This window comes from Ctenopharyngodon idella, chromosome 9 (assembly GCF_019924925.1).
Source record: "Ctenopharyngodon idella isolate HZGC_01 chromosome 9, HZGC01, whole genome shotgun sequence".
NCBI lineage: Eukaryota > Metazoa > Chordata > Actinopteri > Cypriniformes > Xenocyprididae > Ctenopharyngodon > Ctenopharyngodon idella.
In genome coordinates this window covers 2,376,957-2,399,456 of record NC_067228.1, presented here as the reverse complement: position 1 = coordinate 2,399,456, position 22,500 = coordinate 2,376,957, and the positions used below count along the sequence as shown (strand labels likewise).

General features: G+C 37.8%; 1 protein-coding gene across 3 annotated transcripts in view; it reads right to left on the bottom strand.

Moving 5' to 3' along the window:
• Positions 1-8,758: 8,758 nt before the first annotated feature.
• si:ch211-45c16.2 (mitogen-activated protein kinase kinase kinase 13) overlaps positions 8,759-22,500 on the bottom strand; it is a 55,222-nt gene continuing 41,480 nt past the window's right edge. For 2 of the 3 annotated variants that reach the window (XM_051905542.1, XM_051905543.1), the window contains 13 exons: positions 22,330-22,500; positions 21,981-22,167; positions 21,046-21,237; positions 20,608-20,766; positions 16,995-17,153; positions 16,666-16,774; positions 15,398-15,507; positions 15,202-15,318; positions 14,717-14,860; positions 12,342-13,065; positions 10,947-11,017; positions 10,497-10,788; positions 8,759-8,965 (listed from right to left, as the gene is read on the bottom strand). The exon at positions 22,330-22,500 is cut by the window's right edge and continues 523 nt beyond it. In XM_051905542.1, the coding sequence (XP_051761502.1) occupies positions 8,864-8,965; positions 10,497-10,788; positions 10,947-11,017; positions 12,342-13,065; positions 14,717-14,860; positions 15,202-15,318; positions 15,398-15,507; positions 16,666-16,774; positions 16,995-17,153; positions 20,608-20,766; positions 21,046-21,237; positions 21,981-22,167; positions 22,330-22,500 (2,537 nt within the window). In that variant the 3' untranslated portion in view covers positions 8,759-8,863. The remainder of the gene's footprint in view (positions 8,966-10,496; positions 10,789-10,946; positions 11,018-12,341; positions 13,066-14,716; positions 14,861-15,201; positions 15,319-15,397; positions 15,508-16,665; positions 16,775-16,994; positions 17,154-20,607; positions 20,767-21,045; positions 21,238-21,980; positions 22,168-22,329) is intronic. The other variant, XM_051905544.1, reaches the window with a different exon arrangement.

Genomic DNA, 22,500 nt, shown 5'->3' with positions numbered 1-22,500 from the left:
TATCAGCAGGTCAATTCTTGAGCCACGGCACAACATTCAGGTAAAATGGGCCAAAATAAAAAGAGAACAACACAGGTAATCTCAGCTGAAATCATTTTATTTTTAACAGTAAATTAACTGTATTGTCTTTAGTGTGCCATAGCAACACCATAAACTTATTTAATTAAATAGAAAGTTGAAAGAATATTTCATTAAAAAATGCAATTAAAAATGAACTGATCATGTTGTACAAGTGTGTGTTTCTGTGCACTGGTGTCTTTTGTGTGCATGTGTGTGTACGCTTGTCAAATATCTGTCAATGTTTGTTAAAGATTAGAAAAACAAAACACTTTAACATTACCTGTAGCTGTAGGTCTTAACATTGTACTGTACTGACATCTTCCTTTCTTTCCCTATCTCTTCTCTCTTCTTATCTCTCTGTTTCCTTTCTTTGCTTGTCCTCCTGCCACACTGTCTGCACTACTACACACTACTGACCTTTTTCACAAAAATCAAAGTTTACTTTTTTAAATTAAACTTTTTTTATTTGAAAGAGCATGTCAAAACATTGTTCATAAACCTTTGCTTTGTTGGTAAGCTTACTTATAATTGCTTTAGTACCCTTATTAGTGATTAATGAAATTTACTATGTCAGGCTCACTTTCCTTACAGTTTCTCTGACAAGCTTCATGTAACACTCTGCCCTGCCCACCTTAAAAAACCAGTCAAAACTATTGTTATATGTCAACAAGTGTTGAAGCAACAATGCAAGATCAGTTATTGTGATTGGCTGTAAAAATTTAAAGAGACGTTGGTTTAGCTGACTTCACCCTAAACGTTAACAACAGAGCCCAAACTATTAGCCTAAATTCAGTTGCTATTTATTTTTAGATATAATAATCAACACTCAAATAACAATTGTATGCAAACGTAAACTGCACATAAGGCAGTTTTTGCATTAACTTCTAAATCTAATTATAAAATTATGTTTTAATTCCAATTCTTTGAAATATAATCATTTGCACAGCGGCTGTCATTTCCACAACAGATTTATTTAAACGTATTAAATAATCAAGACATCACTAACAAGTTAGGTAAAATATAATGAATATATAGGCTAATATAGTGCATATATTTAGCGAAAGAGTTCATTTTTCTGGTGAACTAACAAGCTGTGGACTCGTCTGAGGTAAATGCTACACAGTGTTTACAAGCTGTTTTATTAACATCTTTCCGCGGTTGAAACGCGGATTGAGCAATTACACAAGATATGACCGTTTCAGTAAGTTGTACTGTATCCTTCAACATACCTTCAGATGTTCATTTATGTGTATTCTGTAACTAGCATTAAAGAGGAAGAGATTATCGCGTTCACTTGCGCTGCCATTTGAAATGAGGCACCTTTACAGTGATCTGTCACGCCACATTAAAGTGCGCCAAAACGGCCTTTTTTGTTTGAATTTCGTGATAAAATAGACAGACTTTGAAAGATGACACTCTGTTTCTTATCGAAAGTAACAAAATGCGGGGCTTATTGTGGTTAATAGTGGTTAGGCTACAACGCTGTACAGTATTCGTCATGTAGATCCAATGGGCCAAGGCTGGGCAGGGCAGCAGGGGGCGGGGCGCGTTTGGTACGCCATGAGAGTATCGTGGTACGTACCGTGGATTGTGTACGTGGTTTTTCGGTTTGGTTTGAATATCGTTACACCCAGTGGTGTAGTCTATGTGATACGCAGGTATATGCTGTATGTTCAAGAGAAGCGACAGCGTGAAGCACACATGAACCTCTCCTCCGCTTTAATACCAGTTACAGTGCAAAATAAACATGAATGAACATCTGAAGGTATGTTAAAAGATACAGTACAACTTAACGAAATCCGTATCATGTCTCATGTAATCACTTAATCAGTGTTTCAACCGCGGAAAGATGTTAATAATAGCTTGTAAACAATGTCACGTAACGTCACATTTACCTCAGAACAAACATATTCACTGACCAGAAACTTGTTTGTCAGATAGAAAAATGAACTCTAGAGAGGAGCATTTAGCTAAATATATGCACCATTTTACATATTAATTATAATTTTTAATGTTCTTTAATAGCCTATATAATGCATGTTTGAATAAATCCGTCAAGTTGACAGCCACCATTTAAATGTTTATATTTCAAAAAACGAATTGGAGTAGAAATAATTTAGTTAGTAGGCCCATTATAATTTTATTCTTATAAAAATTTCCTTAAAGGGTTAGTTCACTCAAAAATGAAAATAATGTCATTTATTACTCACCCTCATGTCGTTCCACACCCGTAAGACCTTCGTTAATCTTTGGAACGCAAATTAAGATATTTTTGTTGAAATCCGATGGCTCAGTGAGGCCTGCATAGCCAGCAATGACATTTTCTCTCTCAAGATCCATTAATGTACTAAAAACATATTTAAATCAGTTCATGTGAGTACAGTGGTTCAATATTAATATTATAAAGCGACGAGAATATTTTTGGTGCGCCAAAAAAACTAAATAAGGACTTATATAGTGATGGCCGATTTCAAAACACTGCTTCAGGAAGCTTCGGAGCATTATGAATCAGCGTATATCGAATCATGATTCGGATCGCGTGTCAAACCACCAAACTGCTGAAATCACGTGACTTTGGCGCTCCGAACCGCTGATTCGACACGCTGATTCATAACGCTCAGAAGCTTCCTGAAGCAGTGTTTTGAAATCGGCCATCACTATATAAGTCGTTAATTTGTTTTTTTTGGTGCACCAAAAATATTCTCGTCGCTTTATAATATTAATATTGAACCACTGTACTCACATGAACTGATTTAAATATGTTTCTAGTACATTAATGGATCTTGAGAGAGGAAATATCATTGCTGGCTATGCAGGCCTCACTGAGCCATCGGATTTCAACAAAAATATCTTAATTTGCGTTCCGAAGATTAACGAAGGTCTTATGGGTGTGGAACGGCATGAGGGTGAGTAATAAATGACATTATTTTCATTTTTGGATGAACTAACCCTTTAAGCGTAATTTAAGTTTGTATACAAATCAGTTCATTTTAACCTTCAATATTAATGTAGTACCAACTGATTCCCATGTACATTTTACAGCATTAGTTGAGAGATTTTTTTTTTTCTTGAGAAAATTTGCCATGTACTGTAGCCTACCTGATATACAGTACACCCAAAATAACTGATATCAAATCGAATTGCAAGCTTGTGAAATGAAATGCTGGCAGGAAATGGTGCAAAACAGAAAAAGTCCAAACGGTGATATTGTGACATACTGATAAGCCTCATCTTTTCACTATTGTTAATAATAGTTGCAACTTGCACTCTTAAATGTGCATTGAAACTTACTTTTGTTGTTTATAATAAATTGACATTTTGATAACGCACACATAAGCAGTCTTTCAGAATGCTCTCAATTACATGTAGCCTAGATCAGATGCATACTATATTAGTGGTGTTGATTATGGGGTGTCGCTCTGGGACGGGTGAGTATGAGGTTGGGAGGGAAAAATCACAGTATACTCACTACAAAAAAACTAGACTACACCACTGGTTACACCCCTAATATCTATATATAAGCGAATGGACATGAAATACTATAGTGTAGGCCTTATTCAACATATCTGAAATGCAAAACAAACCTCTATCATTTAAACTAAACATTAGATATGCACAGAATGAAGAGAGGCTGGAGATTTTGGTACAGTACATCAGTGTTTATTCCATGCAGTTGCTCTGCCTTGATTTTACACGTCACTCCTGTCGCACTGTACACAGGCTGTTACAGGAAATCGTCAGGATTGGTTGATCATAACACCATTCAAGATAAGGAAGGAAAAAGGGTGAGACATGAGTAAGAAACAAACTGGAGGAGGAGAATGAGCCCAGAGCTGAAGATATTCTGCACAAAAATAGTTCATTTTTAAATACCTGTATATGTAGTAGTTGACAAAGCAATTAAAAACGGTTAATGAGAATAGAGAAACTTAGAGTTTAGACTTGTGAAGAACTGGAATTATCTTCACAACCAGAACACGTTTGTGTCATTTTATTACAATGATTAAATGTGAGCCAATAATCTCTTGCCTGAAAAGTGTAATAAATGTACAGAATTTGTTCCCCCCAATTTTCCATATAAAAATAATAACAGCATACGGGTGGAGAAAATAATTACCAAATTTTCACTTCTGAGATAATTATTCCTTTAAGATGCCATCTCACCTCGTCAGTAATACTTCAGTTATGAGATGAAAAACACAGAAATTAACAGAAATCTTACTAGTGCATCAAAATAAATTAAGTTAAATTATCGTGTAGACCAGCTACAGGGAAAAAAAGATGAAATTTTTAAATTAAATTAAATTAAAATCATATTTTACAGGATTTGTGATGGCGCTGTGGCCGGAAAGACTTCATACATCATCATACTTCATACATCGTTCACTAAAAACCCCGACCTGATCTTTAGCGCGACACGTAAACGGAAACAATGAGGTTGGTGCGTGTATTTGTTTTGCCTTCGTTTACAAAGTTCATGTTTTTTTTAGAACGTTTCCATCATACTGAACAGAAATGAAAAAAAAAAATAAAAAATAACAAAAAAACATTTGTACAGGAATAATGGCTGATATTTTCCCCCCAATGATATTGGGAAATTGGCCCAGAGTTTGAAGTCAACATGAAACACTGTTCACAAACCCATTTTACTTCTGTAATCTGTGATATTTCTGGGTGAAACTTGATATTAAGAGAGAGAAAAGAGGCAGGATTTTTTTTTTTTTTTTTTACCCCTTTAGGAATTGATTGAATGGTGAAAAATGGACATTATAATGGAATCGAATGGAACAGAGAGGTTACAAAATAATTAATTAAAAAAGGATATGCTGCACATGAATCGTCCACAACAAACCAGAAAATAAAAAGGGTTGATTCTGATTTCATGTTGACCTAAAGTTTGTTTCCAATGGCCTTTGCTTTGTTCATTTGCTGCAAACTTGCAGCTTTCCTCACATATTCAACGATACTGTAGATTTAGTGTAGAGTTACATCTTGCAAATAAGCTGCAAGTAGACGAGAAATAATAATAATACCATTCACAGTTCATTTCACATGCCGTATCCTGTTCAGCAACACATCTGGAGGATCTGGCTGCATTTACTGATGATGAACGAGGCATTTTAACTAGTACTATAACGTCTATATCTAAACACAGGGTAAATATGAATGCGACAATAATATATAGACATGCCGGGAGATGCAGTGACCCTTTTTATAAGGAAATGACAAAGGTGAAAATTTACACTGAGACACACAGACCATTTTGTTCACAAATATTATTGGATTTAAATGCAGTGGTCATTTGCAAACATTGTGTACTGGCCTTATCCAAACACGAGCAAGACAGACAAACCGCTTTACCCTAGTGGAGACTCATTCGCACTATAAAGCATTGAACCTGAGCATTAAACCAGCATTTCTTTTTCTTTCCTTTTCCATTTTTTTTTTTTTTTTTACTCAAAAAAACTCACAGTGTAAAAATAATGAACTCATATCTGCAAAAATAGAGGTCTTTTACAAAGCAGTTTATTTCCAACTCGCCTTACTACTCGCATCTGTCCAGCCTGCTAGACAGTCATCCTGAGCGAATGATTCTCAATGGCCTGAGCGTAAAACCCACGTTATTGCTGATTCACCCGCAGCCCTTAAACAAACCGAGCTCGTTTAAAGGTCTGTGCTTCTGCAGTCTCCATGAACGGCACACTATAAACACACCGGCAAAACCACACCATACACATTAAAGACGCTACAGAGGGATATTTTGAACAAAAAACGATAATTCTGTCATCATTTATTAACCCTTATGTTGGGACAAACCTGTATGACGTTCTTGGATGGAACACAGAACTAATTTTACACTCTTAATAATAAAGGTTCCAATATTTTTGGTTCCCCAAAGAACCTTTAAGTGAATTATTCTTAAAGTGCCCCATTTTTTGAACATGACCCTTCATGTAGTGTGTAATGCAGCTGTTTGAGAACGTAAAGATCAAAGTGGACAACAAGTAGTTATTGTCTCCTAAAAGAAGGAATCGATTCTACACTGCTGAAACGAGTCGTCAGCAATTCCACTCTCACTTCTGGTTTTAAACCGACGTAACAATGTAACAAATCTGCATAATGCCAGCCTATGCTCTTCATTGGCTGCCCGTGAATGACGTCTACTTTGCCCCGCCCTCAAACACTGTAGTTGTAGCTGAGACTGGAAGAGTTTGGTTTGTTTTGTTCATGTTGAGAAGAAGCTGTTTTCAGCGCTGCGATTCAACTTTGCATGCGTTTCAAAAGGATGAGGACTCAAGCTGGAATTGTTACGGAAAAAACGACGGCATCATTTGTATCACTGTGTATCAAGTGCTGAGGAAGAGCTGAAATTCAGATATGGTAATAGGCTCTCAAAAGATGGGTCATCTGACCAATCAGAGCAGAGTAGACCAATCAGAGCAGACTGGGTCATCTGACCAATCAGAGCAGACTGGGTCATCTGACCAATCAGAGCAGAGTAGACCAATCAGAGCAGACTGGGTCATCTGACCAATTAGAGCAGAGTAGGCCAATCAGAACTGACTGGGTCATCTGACCAATCAGAGCAGAGTAGACCAATCAGAACTGACTGGGTCATCTGACCAATCAGAGCAGACTGGGTCATCTGACCAATCAGAGCAGAGTAGGCCAATCAGAACTGACTGGGTCATCTGACCAATCAGAGCAGACTGGGTCATCAGACCAATCAGAGCAGAGTAGACCAATCAGAGCAGAGTAGACCAATCAGAGCAGACTGGGTCATCTGACCAATCAGAGCAGAGTAGGCCAATCAGAACTGACTGGGTCATCTGACCAATCAGAGCAGACTGGGTCATCAGACCAATCAGAGCAGAGTAGGCCAATCACGACTGACTGGGTCATCTGACCAATCAGAGCAGAGTAGGCCAATCAGAACTGACTGGGTCATCTGACCAATCAGAGCAGAGTAGGCCAATCACGACTCACTGGGTCATCCGACCAATCAGAGCAGACTAGGTCATCTGACCAATCAGAGCAGACTGGGTCATCTGACCAATCAGAGCAGAGTAGGCCAATCACAACAGACTGGGTCATCTGACCAATCAGAGCAGAGTAGACTGATCACAACAGACTGGGTCATCTGACCAATCAGAGCAGAGTAGGCCAATCACGACTCACTGGGTCATCTGACCAATCAGAGCAGACTAGGTCATCTGACCAATCAGAGCAGACTGGGTCACCTGACCAATCGGAGCAGAGTAGACCAATCACAACAGACTGGGTCATCTGACCAATCAGAGCAGAGTAGACTGATCACAACAGACTGGGTCATCTGACCAATCAGAGCAGAGTAGGCCAATCACGACTCACTGGGTCATCTGACCAATCAGAGCAGACTAGGTCATCTGACCAATCAGAGCAGACTGGGTCATCTGACCAATCAGAGCAGAACAGGCTCTCGGAAAGGCGGGGTTTAGAGAGACCGAATCTTTGAACTGACCGTTTCAGACACTGAGAGAAAAGAGCTGATGCTGCAATGATTATTATAAGAAAATTAAAGTGTTTTTGATCTTGAATGCGTGTAAACCCGTTACAGGAGACCACAAAACTAAATCAGGAACCTTTATAATAGCATAATAGAGGCACTTTAAAAGAATGTTTTAATAATCTAAAGAATCTTTTTTCACTATAAAGAACCTTTAGTGGAATGGAAAGGCTCCAAAGGTTCTTAATGGAACCATCGATGCCAATAACAACCATTATTTTTAAGAGTGTATGAAACTTTATGGTACCTTTTTTTGGTAATTTTGGAGCTTGACGTGTTGCATGAAAGAACAAGAGTCAAACAGGTTTGGAATGACATGAATTATGACTCGTTAACTCAATCTAAAGGGACACTGCATCTCCAGAACGTCTACATCGTTGCTTTTCACGTCAAGTTAAAGATGACGGAAGAAAACAAACTCTTTAGGGTTGATGTCATACTTCCGCTCTCACCTGGCCGTCCGCAGCGTCTCTTCAAACACAGTCCTGAGATGAGAAAAAAGCTGCTCCGGGTTCGTTTAAACACTGATTTGATCATTAAAGTCGTTGTTCCGGTAGAGCAGTTGTTATTTGACTTCCTATTTGTCCGTAGAGGCGAGCAGCAGCAGCATCAGCAGCAATCTGATTGGCTGATCAAATGCCGACCAAGCAGGCATGCTGGGATTCATCCATAGATCTTGGAAGTCAAAAAGGGCAGAAGAAACAAACAAAAAAGACATTGTTCCTGCTGGTGCTCAAACTAAAGTTACCCTGAAGGGCGTCACTTCTGTAAACTCAGGAAGTAGCAGGTTGCCGGAGGGTCACGTCTCATTTTTGACGTCCCATGGTCCCATCATGGAATGGATCCTCAAGCTACACACTTAACACTTTCATTCACGTAACTACGGACATATATACACACATTCTTGCAGACCACGATCATCGTAAGCTAGCTAACTAACAAACTAACCTGGTATTGAGTTGCCTTGTTTTGTTTTGAACACTCCAGCGCTAATACTCTCAATTTATGCTATTTTTTTTGTTGATGATGGTATTCGAGTTCCTGATTTTGTTTTGCATTTCCTCCAGCTCATAATAAAATAAATTATGCGTGTTACTCTAGCTACATTATCACTTCAGAGGAATCTGCCTGAGATGCTCAGAGAGAGAGAAGGGGTGGATTATGGGAAGGGCTGGATAACATGGGTCATGGCTGTTTACAGCAGGCGTCGATTATTGCCGTGGTTTCCTCCGAAGGCTCTGGCGTGGGATCGCGAGCTCACCAGGAAGAGGGTGCGCAGGGCTGCTTATTCCTGATGGTGGCGTCGGAACATTCCGCATCCGACGTATCACAGTCGGAATCACCGAAGTGCAGCGGATTCTGAGCGAAGAGATAAAGAAACAGGAAGGCATTCAAACACTGAACTGCTCAACGACTGATTCAGCACATTATGGTCTCGTCAAAAACACTAATGATTATTCTTCAGAATATTGTCCTCTGGAAATTTGCAATTATGAAATTGCAATTGTTGTATGTTCGTATTAGCAAAGATTCATGGATGAATTTGTTTGTTTGAGTTGGCACATTTAAACCAGGAAACTTATTGTCAGCGGAACACTTTTGACCTAAAATATTTTATAGATTTGAAGTTATTATATATATTATTATATATTTCAATAATCTAACAACACATTCGCATGTTCACAGGTCCTTTAATGATGGTAATGGTCACATGATATGCAGGTAAACAAATAAAATATTTACGTTTATTTCAATTGTTTTTAATTTTAAAATTATTTATTTTACTTTATTTCACATTCTTTATTAATAGTTTTATTTTGATTGTTTTTATTTTAAATTAAGTATTTATTCTAATATCAATTTATTTCAAATAATATATATCTTTTTACTAAGTGTTTTATTTCGATTGTTTTTTATTATTATTATTATTATTATTTTTTTTAAATATTTCTTTTTGTTTAGTAATTGTTTTATTTTGATTGTTTTTATTTTAAAATAATTTATTGTATTTTATTTCTAATATTACTTTTTTTTTTTTTCAGGTATTGTTTTATTTTGCATTTATTTAAACATTTATTTCACTTCAAATGTTCCATATTTTTCAGTAATTGTTTTATTTTAATTGTTTGTATTTATGAAATATTTATTTTATTTTTTGTTTATTACAAATATTTAATAATTTTAGTAATGTTTTATTTTGATTGTTTTATTTTAAAATTATGTATTTATTTAATTTATTTTCAAATAAAATATCTTTTTAATAAGCATTTTATTTTGTTTTTATTTTAAAATCATTTATTTTATTTAAAATATTCCATGTTTTTTCATGTATTGTTTTATTTCTTATTTATTTAAACATTTATTTTACTTCAAATGTTCCATATTTTTCAGTAACTGTTTTATTTTAATTGTTTGTATTTGTGAAATATTTATTTTATTTTTTGTTTATTTCAAATATTTAATAATTTTAGTAATGTTTTATTCTGTTTTATTTTAAATTTATGTATTTATTTACATTTTTTCAAATAAAATATCTTTTTTAGTAAGCATTTTATTTTGTTTTTATTTATTTTATTGTATTTCAAATATTCCATAGTTTTTCAGTCATAGTTTTATTTTGTATTTATTTAAAAATATATTTTATTTATTTAAAATGTTCCATAATTTTCAGTAATTGTTTTATTTGAATTGTTTGCATTTTAAAAATATTTATTTCATTTTTATTTATTTAAAATATTTCATATTTTTAGTAATTGTTTCATTCTCATTGTTTTATTTTTAAAATTAAACATTTATTTTAATTTTTTTTTTTTTGTTACACTTTTCAGTAAGTGTTTTTAATTTTTCAGTTTGACATTTTTATGAATGAATTAGCCTAAGTGTAGTTTACCTCATAGCTGTGCTCATCAGCACACAGTTTGCCCAGAGAGATCTGAGTCTTGACCCGGCGGACGGCGCACTCTTTATCAGACAGGCCGTCGGACTGCGTGGAGATGTCGATGGGGATCTCAGGTGTGTGGGACAGGAGCTCGTCCAGATGTTCCTCCTGACTGGCGCTGAGCTGCTCCAGCGGGCCGCTGTGAGAGTGATCACTGGTGTTGCCCTCCTCTCCGTCAGACACCGACAGGTTCTCCGAACTGAAGGTGGAGTACGACTGAAAGCTGCTCATACAGCGATGAGGCCTGGAAGGAGACAAACTTTTAGATTAAACTTGATGAATCGTGACATTCTACAGGCTAATGGTGACAGAAACACACAAGATTCACTCTTCTGGAGAATCATGAGAGAAAATACGGTTCAAAGAGTGAATATTAATTATTGATCATCAAAGATCACTCACCGTTGTCTGCGTGGAAAATCCACCTCACTGTCAACCTCTCCCTCCTCTTCCTCAGACGACTCGTCTCCCGCCTGATGGACACATGCAAAAGATCATGTTAAATCCATCATGAATACACACACACACACACACACACACACACACACATTCAACATTGATAATAATCAGAAATGTTTCTTGAGCAGCAAATCATCATATTAGAATGATTTCTGAAGGATCATGTGACATTGAAGATTGCAGTAATGATGCTGAAAATTCAGCTTTGATCACAGCTTTTGATTTCCCCATCCCATTTTTTTATAGTATGTTCCATTAATTTCTGTAATTTTATCTAAACATTCATATTACGTTAATTTCATCCTACAGGATGACAATTTTGGTGGAAAATCAAGAGCAGAAATCAATAAACATAATCAGCAGATTTGATGAATTCAGAGAATTGCTGTTAGTTGGTTTGTGACACCCTAAAACAAAAGAGACAAATCAGTTTGATCATAACATTTCAGAAGCCTCAAAAAATGATTCAAAATTATTTGAAAACAATTCAAACCGTCAATCCCTCACTGATCAGTGAATTATGAACATCCTGTTTATATAAATAATAAAGTTATAATTAGTAAAGCGGAAGTGTCTAAGTTGATCAAAGATTTCTGAAAGTCTGATATCATTATTAAAAATACTTAAACGAAAATGTTTTTTTCTGATTTTTTTTTCTTAGAATTGCGAGTTTAAAGTCAAAATTGTGTGATATAAAGTCAGAATTGCGAGTTAAAAGGTCAGACTTTATGACTTTTTAACTCTGACTTTATATCTCACAATTCTGACTTTATATCACACAATTCTGACTTTATAACTCACAATTCTGACTTTATATCACAAATTTCTGACTTTATATCTCACAATTCTGACTTTATATCTCACAATTCTGACTTTATATCTCACAATTCTGACTTTATATCACAAATTTCTGACTTTATAACTCACAATTCTGACTTTATATCACAAATTTCTGACTTTATATCTCACAATTCTGACTTTATATCACAAATTTCTGACTTTATATCTCACAATTCTGACTTTATATCTCACAATTCTGACTTTATATCTCACAATTCTGACTTTATATCACAAATTTCTGACTTTATAACTCACAATTCTGACTTTATATCACAAATTTCTGACTTTATAACTCACAATTCTGACTTTATATCACAAATTTCTGACTTTATATCTCACAATTCTGACTTCATATCACAAATTTCTGACTTTATAACTCACAATTGCGAGAATAAAGTCAGAAATTGTAAGATAAAAAGTCGCAATTACCTTTTTTATTTTTTATTTAGTGGCGGAAACAGGCTTCTATTATAAATGCCACTTTTGGCTCTGACTTACATTTCTGAGAGGTCTGAGCGTGTGCAGTAAGCTTCCTCTCGGGGATCTCTGCTCCGGCTGCTCTCCCTTTCCTTGAGCTTCACCCTCTGCCGTCGGCTCCAGCGTCCTCTTGGCGGCGGGCGGCGTTCCCTCGCACGTGCTCAGCAGCGAGTAATGTGGGAGTTGAGGGTGGCTAGGAGTGGACGGCATCTCCTGGCAGTGCATGCAGCCGGGGAACGGATGCGCCTGGCAGCAGGGGCAAAGTGGCCCGGGACCGGAGCCCACGGCTGGAGGTATGGAGGACCTGCGGTGGCGGGAATCTGCGTCCACCGCGGTGGAAATGAGATCGGGACTAGAGCCGGACAGCCTCCGTTGGAGGTGGTCTGTCTGCGGGCTGCGGAGGGCGGCAGCTGGGCCGAAGTAGCGCAGGTTGTTGGCACACGTGGCCACGGCGTTCTCGCGGTTCTTCAGCGGGATGAGGGGACCCTCGGGTGGAGGGTGATGATGGTGGTGATGGTAACTTTGCTCCTGTAGGGGTTGCTGTTCTTCTGAGGGGCCCGAATTGGGCTTCAGCGCACCCAGGAAATCATTGTGGCTGCCCTTGCTGTTTGCCCTCCGGTGGCGGGGTTTACTGCGGTACCGGGTTTTTCCAGGCGGGGTCGACACTTTTGGGCTTCCTGACAGTGGTGACGGAGCAGGAAGAGGCTCGACGCTGGGAATGCCATCGGAGCGCAGCAGATCCGGTCTGCAGGAGATCACATGCACGAGGTTAATGAGCTTATGAAGAATTCATGACAGATACCCTTTCATTTGGCACAGTATCGCTGACTTTAACTACAAATTACCCAACCATGTTTGCATATTTACAGAAAAGTATTACAAATAAAAAGAGACATTAATCAAATGAGATCTTTAAGAGCAGTTTTTTGTCACACTCATTTCAGTAAAATGGTGTCTGGCTCACATGATATCGCTTAAACCAGAGATTTCTGACAGTCAAACCAATTTGAAGTGTTTTATATTGATGGCTTTTATTTTTAAATAATTTTTATTATTATTAATTTTAATGAAACAAATTAAACACAAGCATGTTCACGGTTCTCTAATGTTGATTAATGTTCACATGACATGCAGATAAACATAAAATATTTAATCCTTTTTTAGTAAGTATTTGTTTCGACTTTATTTTCATTTTTTATTTTTGTATTTTTAAAACAATTATTAACTAAATAATTTATAATTATTAATTTACTTATTATGAGCTTTTTATTTTAAAATAATTATTTTTATAAATATTATTTATTATTTATATTATTATTTTTTATTATTTATATTATTATTTTAATGCTTTTTTATTTTAGTTAATTAAATTTTTTGTTAATTATTCACTACATTAATGTTTCATTTATATATTATGTATTTTTTTAGATATATATATATATATATATATATATATATATTTATTATTTTTAATTTTTTTATTATTCTTTTTTAAATAATTACTCGTATTATTTAATTTAATTTAATTTAATAATCTTCATGAAAACTCCACCTCACCTTTAAATAATTTAATTATTAATTTATTTACTTTATTAAATTAAAATGAATTATTCGCTTTTCATCAACTCACGAACCCCCTGCAGTTCCCTCATGATGAACCCCTAGGGGTCGTGAACCCCAGTTTGGGAATCCCTAATCTTAGTTAATGTTCACATGACATGCACAAAAACAAATTATTAACAATTATTAACTGTTAATTATTTATTTATTTTAGTTAATTAAATTTTTTATTAATTATTCACTTTACATTAATGTTTCATTTATATCTTATTATTTATTTTTTAGATTTTTAATTAAACACATTAAAAACATGCATATCCACGGTTTTCTAATGTTGGTTAATGTTCACATGACATGCAGATAAACAAAATATTAAAACATTTTTTAATAAGTGTTTTATTTTGACTATTTTAATTTTTTTATTATGTATTTTTCAAAACAATTAACTAAATTTATAATTATTAATTTATTTACTTTATTTTATTAATAATGAGCTTTTCATTTTAAGATTACTTTTTATTTTTTATAAATATTTTTTATTATTTATATTTATTATTTTTAATAAATTATTCATGTATTTTAATAACTTTAATTTGAATCATTTTTAATTATTATTTTTGAATTTTTTTTCTTTTTTTGTATATGATTTATTATTTAATTTAATCATTCATTTATTTACTTTATTTTTAATGAATTATTCTATTTTTATCAACTCCTGCAGTTCCCTCTTGAACCCCCAGGGGTCGTGAACACCAGTTTCTGAACCCCTAGCTTAAACTATCAAGCATATGATATAAACACAATAAACAGCCCGTAAGTCTTCACGGATCGCTCACCTCTTCGGCTGCTGTGTCCCAGGCTTATGGTTCATGCCACTCTTTTTCTTAATGAGCTTCTCAACAGCGTTGGGCCGCACAATGGGCCGCACCAGGTGGCGTTTGTACGTGCCGGGGTACTTCTTCTCCACAGCCTGCTCCCTCCTGCAGGAACACATGGGAAACATTCAGATCTCAACCAAACCAGATTTGTGGTAGTAAAAGCAGAAGTAAGATCACCGTGTGCTCGTTCAGTGAAAATGTGGGTCATGGAAATTCTGGCATGAACTGCACGAGCCGGGTCGAGGTTTAAGCAGATTAGATTTAATTAGAGTTTCAGAGAGACGTCTGCGTTCAGGCAGACGGTGTCAAAGTTCAGACTCATTACAGCCTTTCATGAGTAATTTCATGCCAATATGCAGAGAGAGAGCACAAACGGCATTGGAAAAGCATGTTCAGAACTACCATACGACTGCAGAATATGAGGAGCACGTTTGAGAACTTACTTGAGCAGCTCTTTCTCCCGCACCTCCAGCTGTAGCATGATAGCGCTGAGCTCCATGTACAGATTATTGGCGCGCTCCAGTTTCCTCTCATAATGCTCTCGGATGTCCAGAGCATGTCTGAAACACACAGAGACAGTGAGAATGGAGAGAGACACACAGCGACGGCATGAGGTCTGTTCTCTCTCGTCTCTCTCACCGCAGCTCGTCTCTTCTGCGTCGAATGAGCTCCTCGTCGAGTCGATGGATGCAGGTGCCTTCGCTCTTGATCTTCTCGAAATGCTTCTTCACCTCTTCCCTCCAATTCGCCTGTCACAGACAGTGTTGTTGTTATTGTTATTATACAACATTTAAAAAAATTCAGTCACTTAAATTGAGCTAAAATAAAATATAAGTATTAGATAAAAAAAAAAAAAAGTAAAATGAAAAACTTAAATTAGAAATGCTGACTTGGCAACTTAATGAAATAAAACAAGTTTTAAGAACTAAAAGTGCTAAATAAATTAAAGCTACATAAAATTATTTTAAAAAGAAAACTAATAAAAATGTCAAAAGCACGTAAATTAAACTAAAATATAAAAATAAAAGATGATTAAAAATAAAATTTTATATTGATTGCTTTTATTTTTATTAAAAAAATAAATAAAAATAATAAATTAAACACATTCGCATGTTCACAGTTCTCTAATGTTGGGTAGTTTTCACATGATATGCAGGTAAACATAAAATATTTAAATCTTTTTTTAAGTGTTTTATTTTGAATTTATTTTACTTTTTTTAATTATGTATTTTTAAACACAATCATTAATGAAATAATTTATAATTTATTTAATTTATTACTTTAATTTTTATTAATTACGAGCTTTTCATTTTAAGAATATTATTTTTATTTTTTATAAATATATTATATTATTTAATTGATTTTTTTATTTTAATTAATAAATAATTATTCCCTTTTCATTAATGTTTCATTTATGTCATTATTATTATTATTTTTTAAATATATTGATAGGGATTGATATTTATTATTTTTAATAAATTCATATATTTTAATAACTTTATATAATTAATTTGTAATTATTTCTTTTCATTTTTAAAATTATTTTATTATTATTATTTTTTTTTAAATATTTAAATTATTTATTTAATTTAATGACAAAAGCACGTAAATTAAACTAAAATGAAATGAAAACAGAATATATAAAAATAAAAGATGAATAAAAATATTAACTAAAGTTATTAATTAAAGTTTGACTCTTTTTGATTCATTACAGAGAACTTACTCAAGAGTCATTTGTTCATGAATCACACAACCATTTTCATGCTGCATGTTTGTTGTTGAAACCAATTTGCAGTTTTAGTCTTGCTTCATGTTTCTTTTGCCCTTCTCCATTACTGAAGACCTCTGAATGACACAATGGCTCTTTCTGAATGGACTACTGTAAGCGGACATCAAGACTTCCTCACCTGAGATTTGAAGTAGGTCTCCTGTGGCGTCCCGAGCACATCAGCGGAGGCGATATCTAGATGTAAAAGGATCTGCCTGAAGGACGGACGGTTTCTGGGTTTACCTTGCCTGCAGGTACAAGAACAACATCATCTTAACCAACCAATAAAACCTCATTTCACAGAACACTCAAAAATGCTTGACTCTGATTGGTCAATCACAGCATTCTATCTTTGCAGCATCCAGAACAATCTAGCAACCACCCAAAACACCCAAACAAGAGAGACTGAATTTTAAAACTACTTCAGATTTCACGTGTGTTCAACTACTTGATGACATGGAGTCTCACCAGGTCTGTTTCATAAGGATCTTGAAGCCGTCGGGACACGTGGACGGCACAGGCAGATGAAGGCTGTTACTCCCCACGCCCCAGATAATGGCGGAGGAGTCCACGTCCTTATAGGGGATCTCACCGGTCAGCAGCTCCCATAACACCACACCAAACGACCTGCAAACACACAAAATCAGCTTTTACAGGCACTACATTCACTGCCCTTCTAAAGCTTGTGGTTGGTGAGAATTTTTAATGTCTTTTAAAGAAGTCTCTCCTGCTCACCAATGCATTTAGTTGATCAAAAACACAGTAAAAAAATTGTGAAATATTATTACTGTCACCATTATGTTCTGCTAGTTTCTGTCTTCATGGACTTTCAGTTTGTTTTCATTCATCATGTGTCCTGGGTTTCCGTCATTATTAGTTCATATGTGTCAGCTGTGTTCTATTAATTATCCTCGTTTGTATTCACTACTTAAGTTGTTCCTTCTCCAGTGTGTGTTGCCCCGCCTGTCTGTTTATTCTGTGTATATTCTTCATTCAACATTCATATTGGAATTATATTCGTCTTCTTCGTCTACCTGCCTGCAACCACCCGTGACAGAAGATCGGACCATCCGAAATGGACGACCGGGTCAAGTTTGTCGTCATGGATCAGGAGAGCACCAATTTTTTTAACTTTTCTGTTAATTTTCGTTGTCTTGCCATCACCAGCCCCTTGACGAGACCCAGAAGACCTTGTTCTGGATCAGGACAACTTTCCACCAACCTATCGACCTCCCAGACACCACAGGACTGAACTGGAGAGAGACCGTCATCAGGTGATTGGAGAGTGTCCAGAACGCTGCCAGACCCAGAGCCCGTTTCACCACCAGCAAGCGCGGAGAAGTCACATGAGCCGGGCCCCCCGCAGACCGAGCGGCACCACCTGCCACGACGAGTGAGCCAGAGCCCGAGGAATAGGGAACAGAGCTTGCCATTGCCCCGGAAGCAATGCCCCAGCGAGGATCTGACCAAAGGTGTGAGCCCGAGACACCAGCGGCTTTGGGAACTGAAACGGAGGACTGGCTGAAGGGGACTTGTCAACTCCCACCCTATCCCACCCGATATCTAATTCATCTGTAAGATACAAAGAGAAATGGGAATTATTTTTTGCTCTATCCTGTGTGAAATGTGTCATGATTACCTTTATCCTCTCAAGTCTTTTTTCATCGCCACCAGTCCCATCGCTGCCGGATGCTTGCAGCCCTGCGCCATCTCTGGGGATTCCCTGCAATGACGTTGAGCCGCAGGTCGAGCAACCACCATCAACGCCTATCCAGGAGGATCCTTCAAGCTCCACCTCCGGCCTCAGATCCCTTGATCCATCTCGGTCCGTCGACCTGTTGGCTCCGTCTTAGCTCTTCCCACCTTCGGCTCCACCAGAGACCCTCATTACCCCTTTTCCACCAGCACGAACCGGGTGCTAGTTCAGATCTGGTGCTATTGCCAGTTCGGAGTTGGTTCAACTGACGAGCCTTCTAAGAACCGGTTTGCCTTTCCATGGGCTAGAGAGCCAGCACAGAGCCAGGTCTTACCTCACTGTATGTCTCATCTTTCACAGCAGCGCCAAACACAAACACACCAAGCTTGTTCGAGATGCATCGTCTTCTCGCAGACCGATCAACGCATGACATCAAAGCACCGCGAGAGCGATCCAAAAGCACAAGGAGTCGTATGCTCTACAAAGGCTCCCGCGGCACTCCGATGTCACACGCCGATCGGTCCGCGCAGCTCCGACGCATCTCGAACAAGCCTTCCATCAACAATGGTGGACGTTTTGTTACTATTGATGCTATTGAACCTACATTGGCATCCAAACACGGCTCGCTGTAATTTGTATAGACAGAGATTATCGAGCTGCTATTAGCTCGATTAGCTGCTATTTAAAAAATGGCGATCACAAGTTTCTTGTTGGTCACGGTAACCCCGCCCCTTACTTCTAAATCAGCAATGTTTTGGTGCTACTTACGAACCACTTTTCCTGGTTCAGAGCTGGTGCTTTGGGTGTCGAAAGACAAAGAACTGTTTTGAAACTAGGCTCTGGCTCCAAACCAGCACTCAAAGTGCCTTGGTGGAAAAGGGGTATCAGTCTAGTGGCTCCTCCGGGTTCCCTCGTCCCACCGGCTCCCCCTTGGACAGTCGTCACACCACTTCCGCCACGGACTTATGGCCGCTGCGCTCCGTCCCTCCACCCCTTCGGCTGCAGCAGCTTCCTCCTCCCCATCGGTATTGCCTCTGTCCTTGCTCACACCGTCGTCGCCCCAGCCCTCAGGTACTCTGGCTCCACCTACGACGGTCTTCGCCGTGACATCGTCTAGGTCTCCTGCACCAGCGATGTCGCTCAACTCCCTCGGTCTGTGCCTGCGGACCACCGGCTGTGTCAGCCAAGTCAGATGTCGTCAGCCAAGCCAGCAACATCTTGGCTCCTCCCTCCCTCGTCTCCGCCGTGGGCTGTCGGCACTGGGAAGCTCTGGGACTGTGTCATCGGCCAACCACCACTGTCGCCACCAGTGTCTCGTCGTCCTACCATCACCATCCCTTCGCCACATCCTGCCATCATCTCTTCTCGCCTGCCTCTCACCATCACATCGTCCACCTCCAAAGTCCCTTCCGGCCCTCCCTCTGTTGTTCCGTTATGGCGCGAGGTCACACCTTGCCGGAGGGGTGTGTTATGTCACTGTTCTGTTCTGTTAGATTTTGTCTTCATGGACTTTCAGTTTGTTTTCATTCATCATGTGTCCTGGGTTTCCGTCATTATTAGTTCATATGTGTCAGCTGTGTTCTATTAATTATCCTCGTTTGTATTCACAACTTAAAGGCGTCTGAGACTAATTTTGAGAATCCTAAAAGATTCCTATAATCTTAGGCTAAAATCTATAGTCTTTGATCGCTAGTTTGACGTTCACGGACAGCCGATTAATGACCGTTGCGATCAAATCTTACCTCGGACAAAATTCTGGCAGCGTCAGAAGATCTCCTACGACAAATGTCAAATTGTCTTCGTTTTTCAAGACTTAAGTTGTTCATTCTCCTGCACTCCTTGTCTGATCTACGTCACAGTTAGTGTGTGTTGCCCAGGCTGTCCGTGTATTCAGTGTATATTCTTCATTAAACCTTCGTATTGGAATTATATTCGTCTTCTTTGTCTACCTGCCTGCAACCACCCGTGACGATCACAATTTCAAATAAGTGTTTTCTATGTGAATATATTGTAAAATGCAATATATTCCTGTGATGCAAAGCTGAATTTCCAGCATCATTACTCCAGTCTTCAGTGTCACATGATCCTTCAGAAATCATTCTAATATGCTGATTTGCTGCTCAAGAAACATTTCTGATTCTGTTGCAAACGGCCTTATATTTTGTGAAACTCGTGATACGTTTTAGTTTCCAGGACTCTTTGATGAATAGAAAGTTCAAAAGAACAACATTTATTTAGAAAAAGAAATTTTTTGTAACATTATAAATGTCTTTACTGTCACTTTTGATCAGTTTAATGCATATATGCAAACATACATTGGTCCCATGAAGTGACATAAATCACACACAAACATGTCTGAACATCACTGCATTAGTTCACACTCACCATATGTCCACTTTCTCCGACACCGGCTCATTCCGGATCACTTCAGGGGCCATCCAGGCTACCGTACCCGCAAAGGACATCTTCATACTTTTGTCACTGAGCTCTTTAGATGTTCCAAAGTCTGAGATCTTCACGCCGTCATTTTGAGTGACTAGCACACTGCAAAAGAAAACATACACTCAGAGACGCTGGTCGAATAGCACAGTGCAAAATCTTACACACATACACATTAAATCCATGCATGGGAATCATTAAAAATTCAACCGTTCTGGTTATAATTTCAACCATTCATATTTCTTAATGGTTTTATTAACAACACTTTTAGTACTTTAGAAGAATCAAACCAGTAACTAATGAGTCTGAGACTGATTTAGTCTGAGTCTATTTTGGCCAATTAATTATGAAGAAAGAGTCTGAACTGAGGCTGTAGAGTCTCACTTTGGTGACTTGAGGTCTCTGTGGATGATCTTGTGGAGGTGCAGGTAGTTCATGCCGCTGGCGATCCCTGAAGCCCAGTCAACCAGCAGCCGTGGTGTGATCTTACGACCAGCCCTGAGAACCTCGTACAGCTGCCCTTGTGCACAATACTCCATGATGATGCAGTAACACGGGGCCTGTGTGCACACACCCCTAGGAGACAACACCACACGCTTCAGTTGTGTTCACTGCACTGTCAAACACACTGAGACGTTCAGGGACAGGATTCATGAAAATATTCTTTAATTTCTTTAGATTAATTCCAAGAATTTCCTAAAGGATCACTTTAAAGTATTAGTTCACTTCAGAATTAAAATTGCGATGCGCCATGCATTACGTAATCACGTTGGAAAGGTTACGCGTGACGTAGGGGGAAGTGCCGAGCAAGTGTCTACAAAGCCTATGTCACACGTGACCTTTCCAACGTGATTACGTAATGCGTGGCGCATCGTAGAGCAGTACAAGACGAGCATTTGTGGTTGAAAAGTATATAATTTTTAATTTTTTTTAGAAAATGACCAATGGTTTCTCTAGATCAGACCCTTATTCCTAGTCTGGGATCGTGTAGAGCTCTTTGAAGCTGACATTTGAACGTTCAACCTGTTGAACCCTGTTGAAGTCCACTATATGGAGAAAAATCCTGGATTTTTTTCCTCAAAAACCTTAATTTCTTTTAGACTGAAAATAAAGAAAGACATGAACATCTTGGATGACATGAGGGTGAGTAAATTATCAGGAAACTTTAATTCTGAAGTGAACAAATCCTTTAAGAAGTAAATTTGAACTTTTTTCTTAAGTAAGAAAATAGAAGATTTTTTTTGTGGATCCGGCCCCTGAATTCAAAACTAAGCATTTATTGCAACTATCTGGTCCTCCTGCTCGCAGCTGTGACGTACTTGAAGCTGATGATGTTGGGGTGCTTCAGCTTGCGGAGGTGTTTGATATCGGTCTCCTTCTGCTCGCGGACTTTCTTGATGGCGACCTCTTCGGAGTGGAACTTTCCGAGGAACACGGCACCTTGAGCTCCGCTTCCCAGCCACTGCAGCTCAGAAATCTCCTCAAACGGCACCTCCCACATGTCTACTGACCAATCAGAAAGCACCATGAACACATTATACAAATCAAAACCACAGCAAAGACCATCAAAAGAAAATTTTCACTGGCCAGTGAAAAATTTGGCAGGGCAAAATTTTATGATTTTATCCACTGGCCCGCCTAGGCCAATAAAAAAAACTCATCACTAACCTTGCTGCTGAAGTTTGTACTCAGTCGAGTATGTCTTCCCGATGATATTCCACACAGGTCTCAAACATCCAAACAGCCCCTCCAAGAATCCACCGCTCCCCGTCCCGGCTCTATGAAAGTGCAGTTTGATGTCATCATGTGGGTGGTGGTGCGTGTCATCCCCGCCGTGCT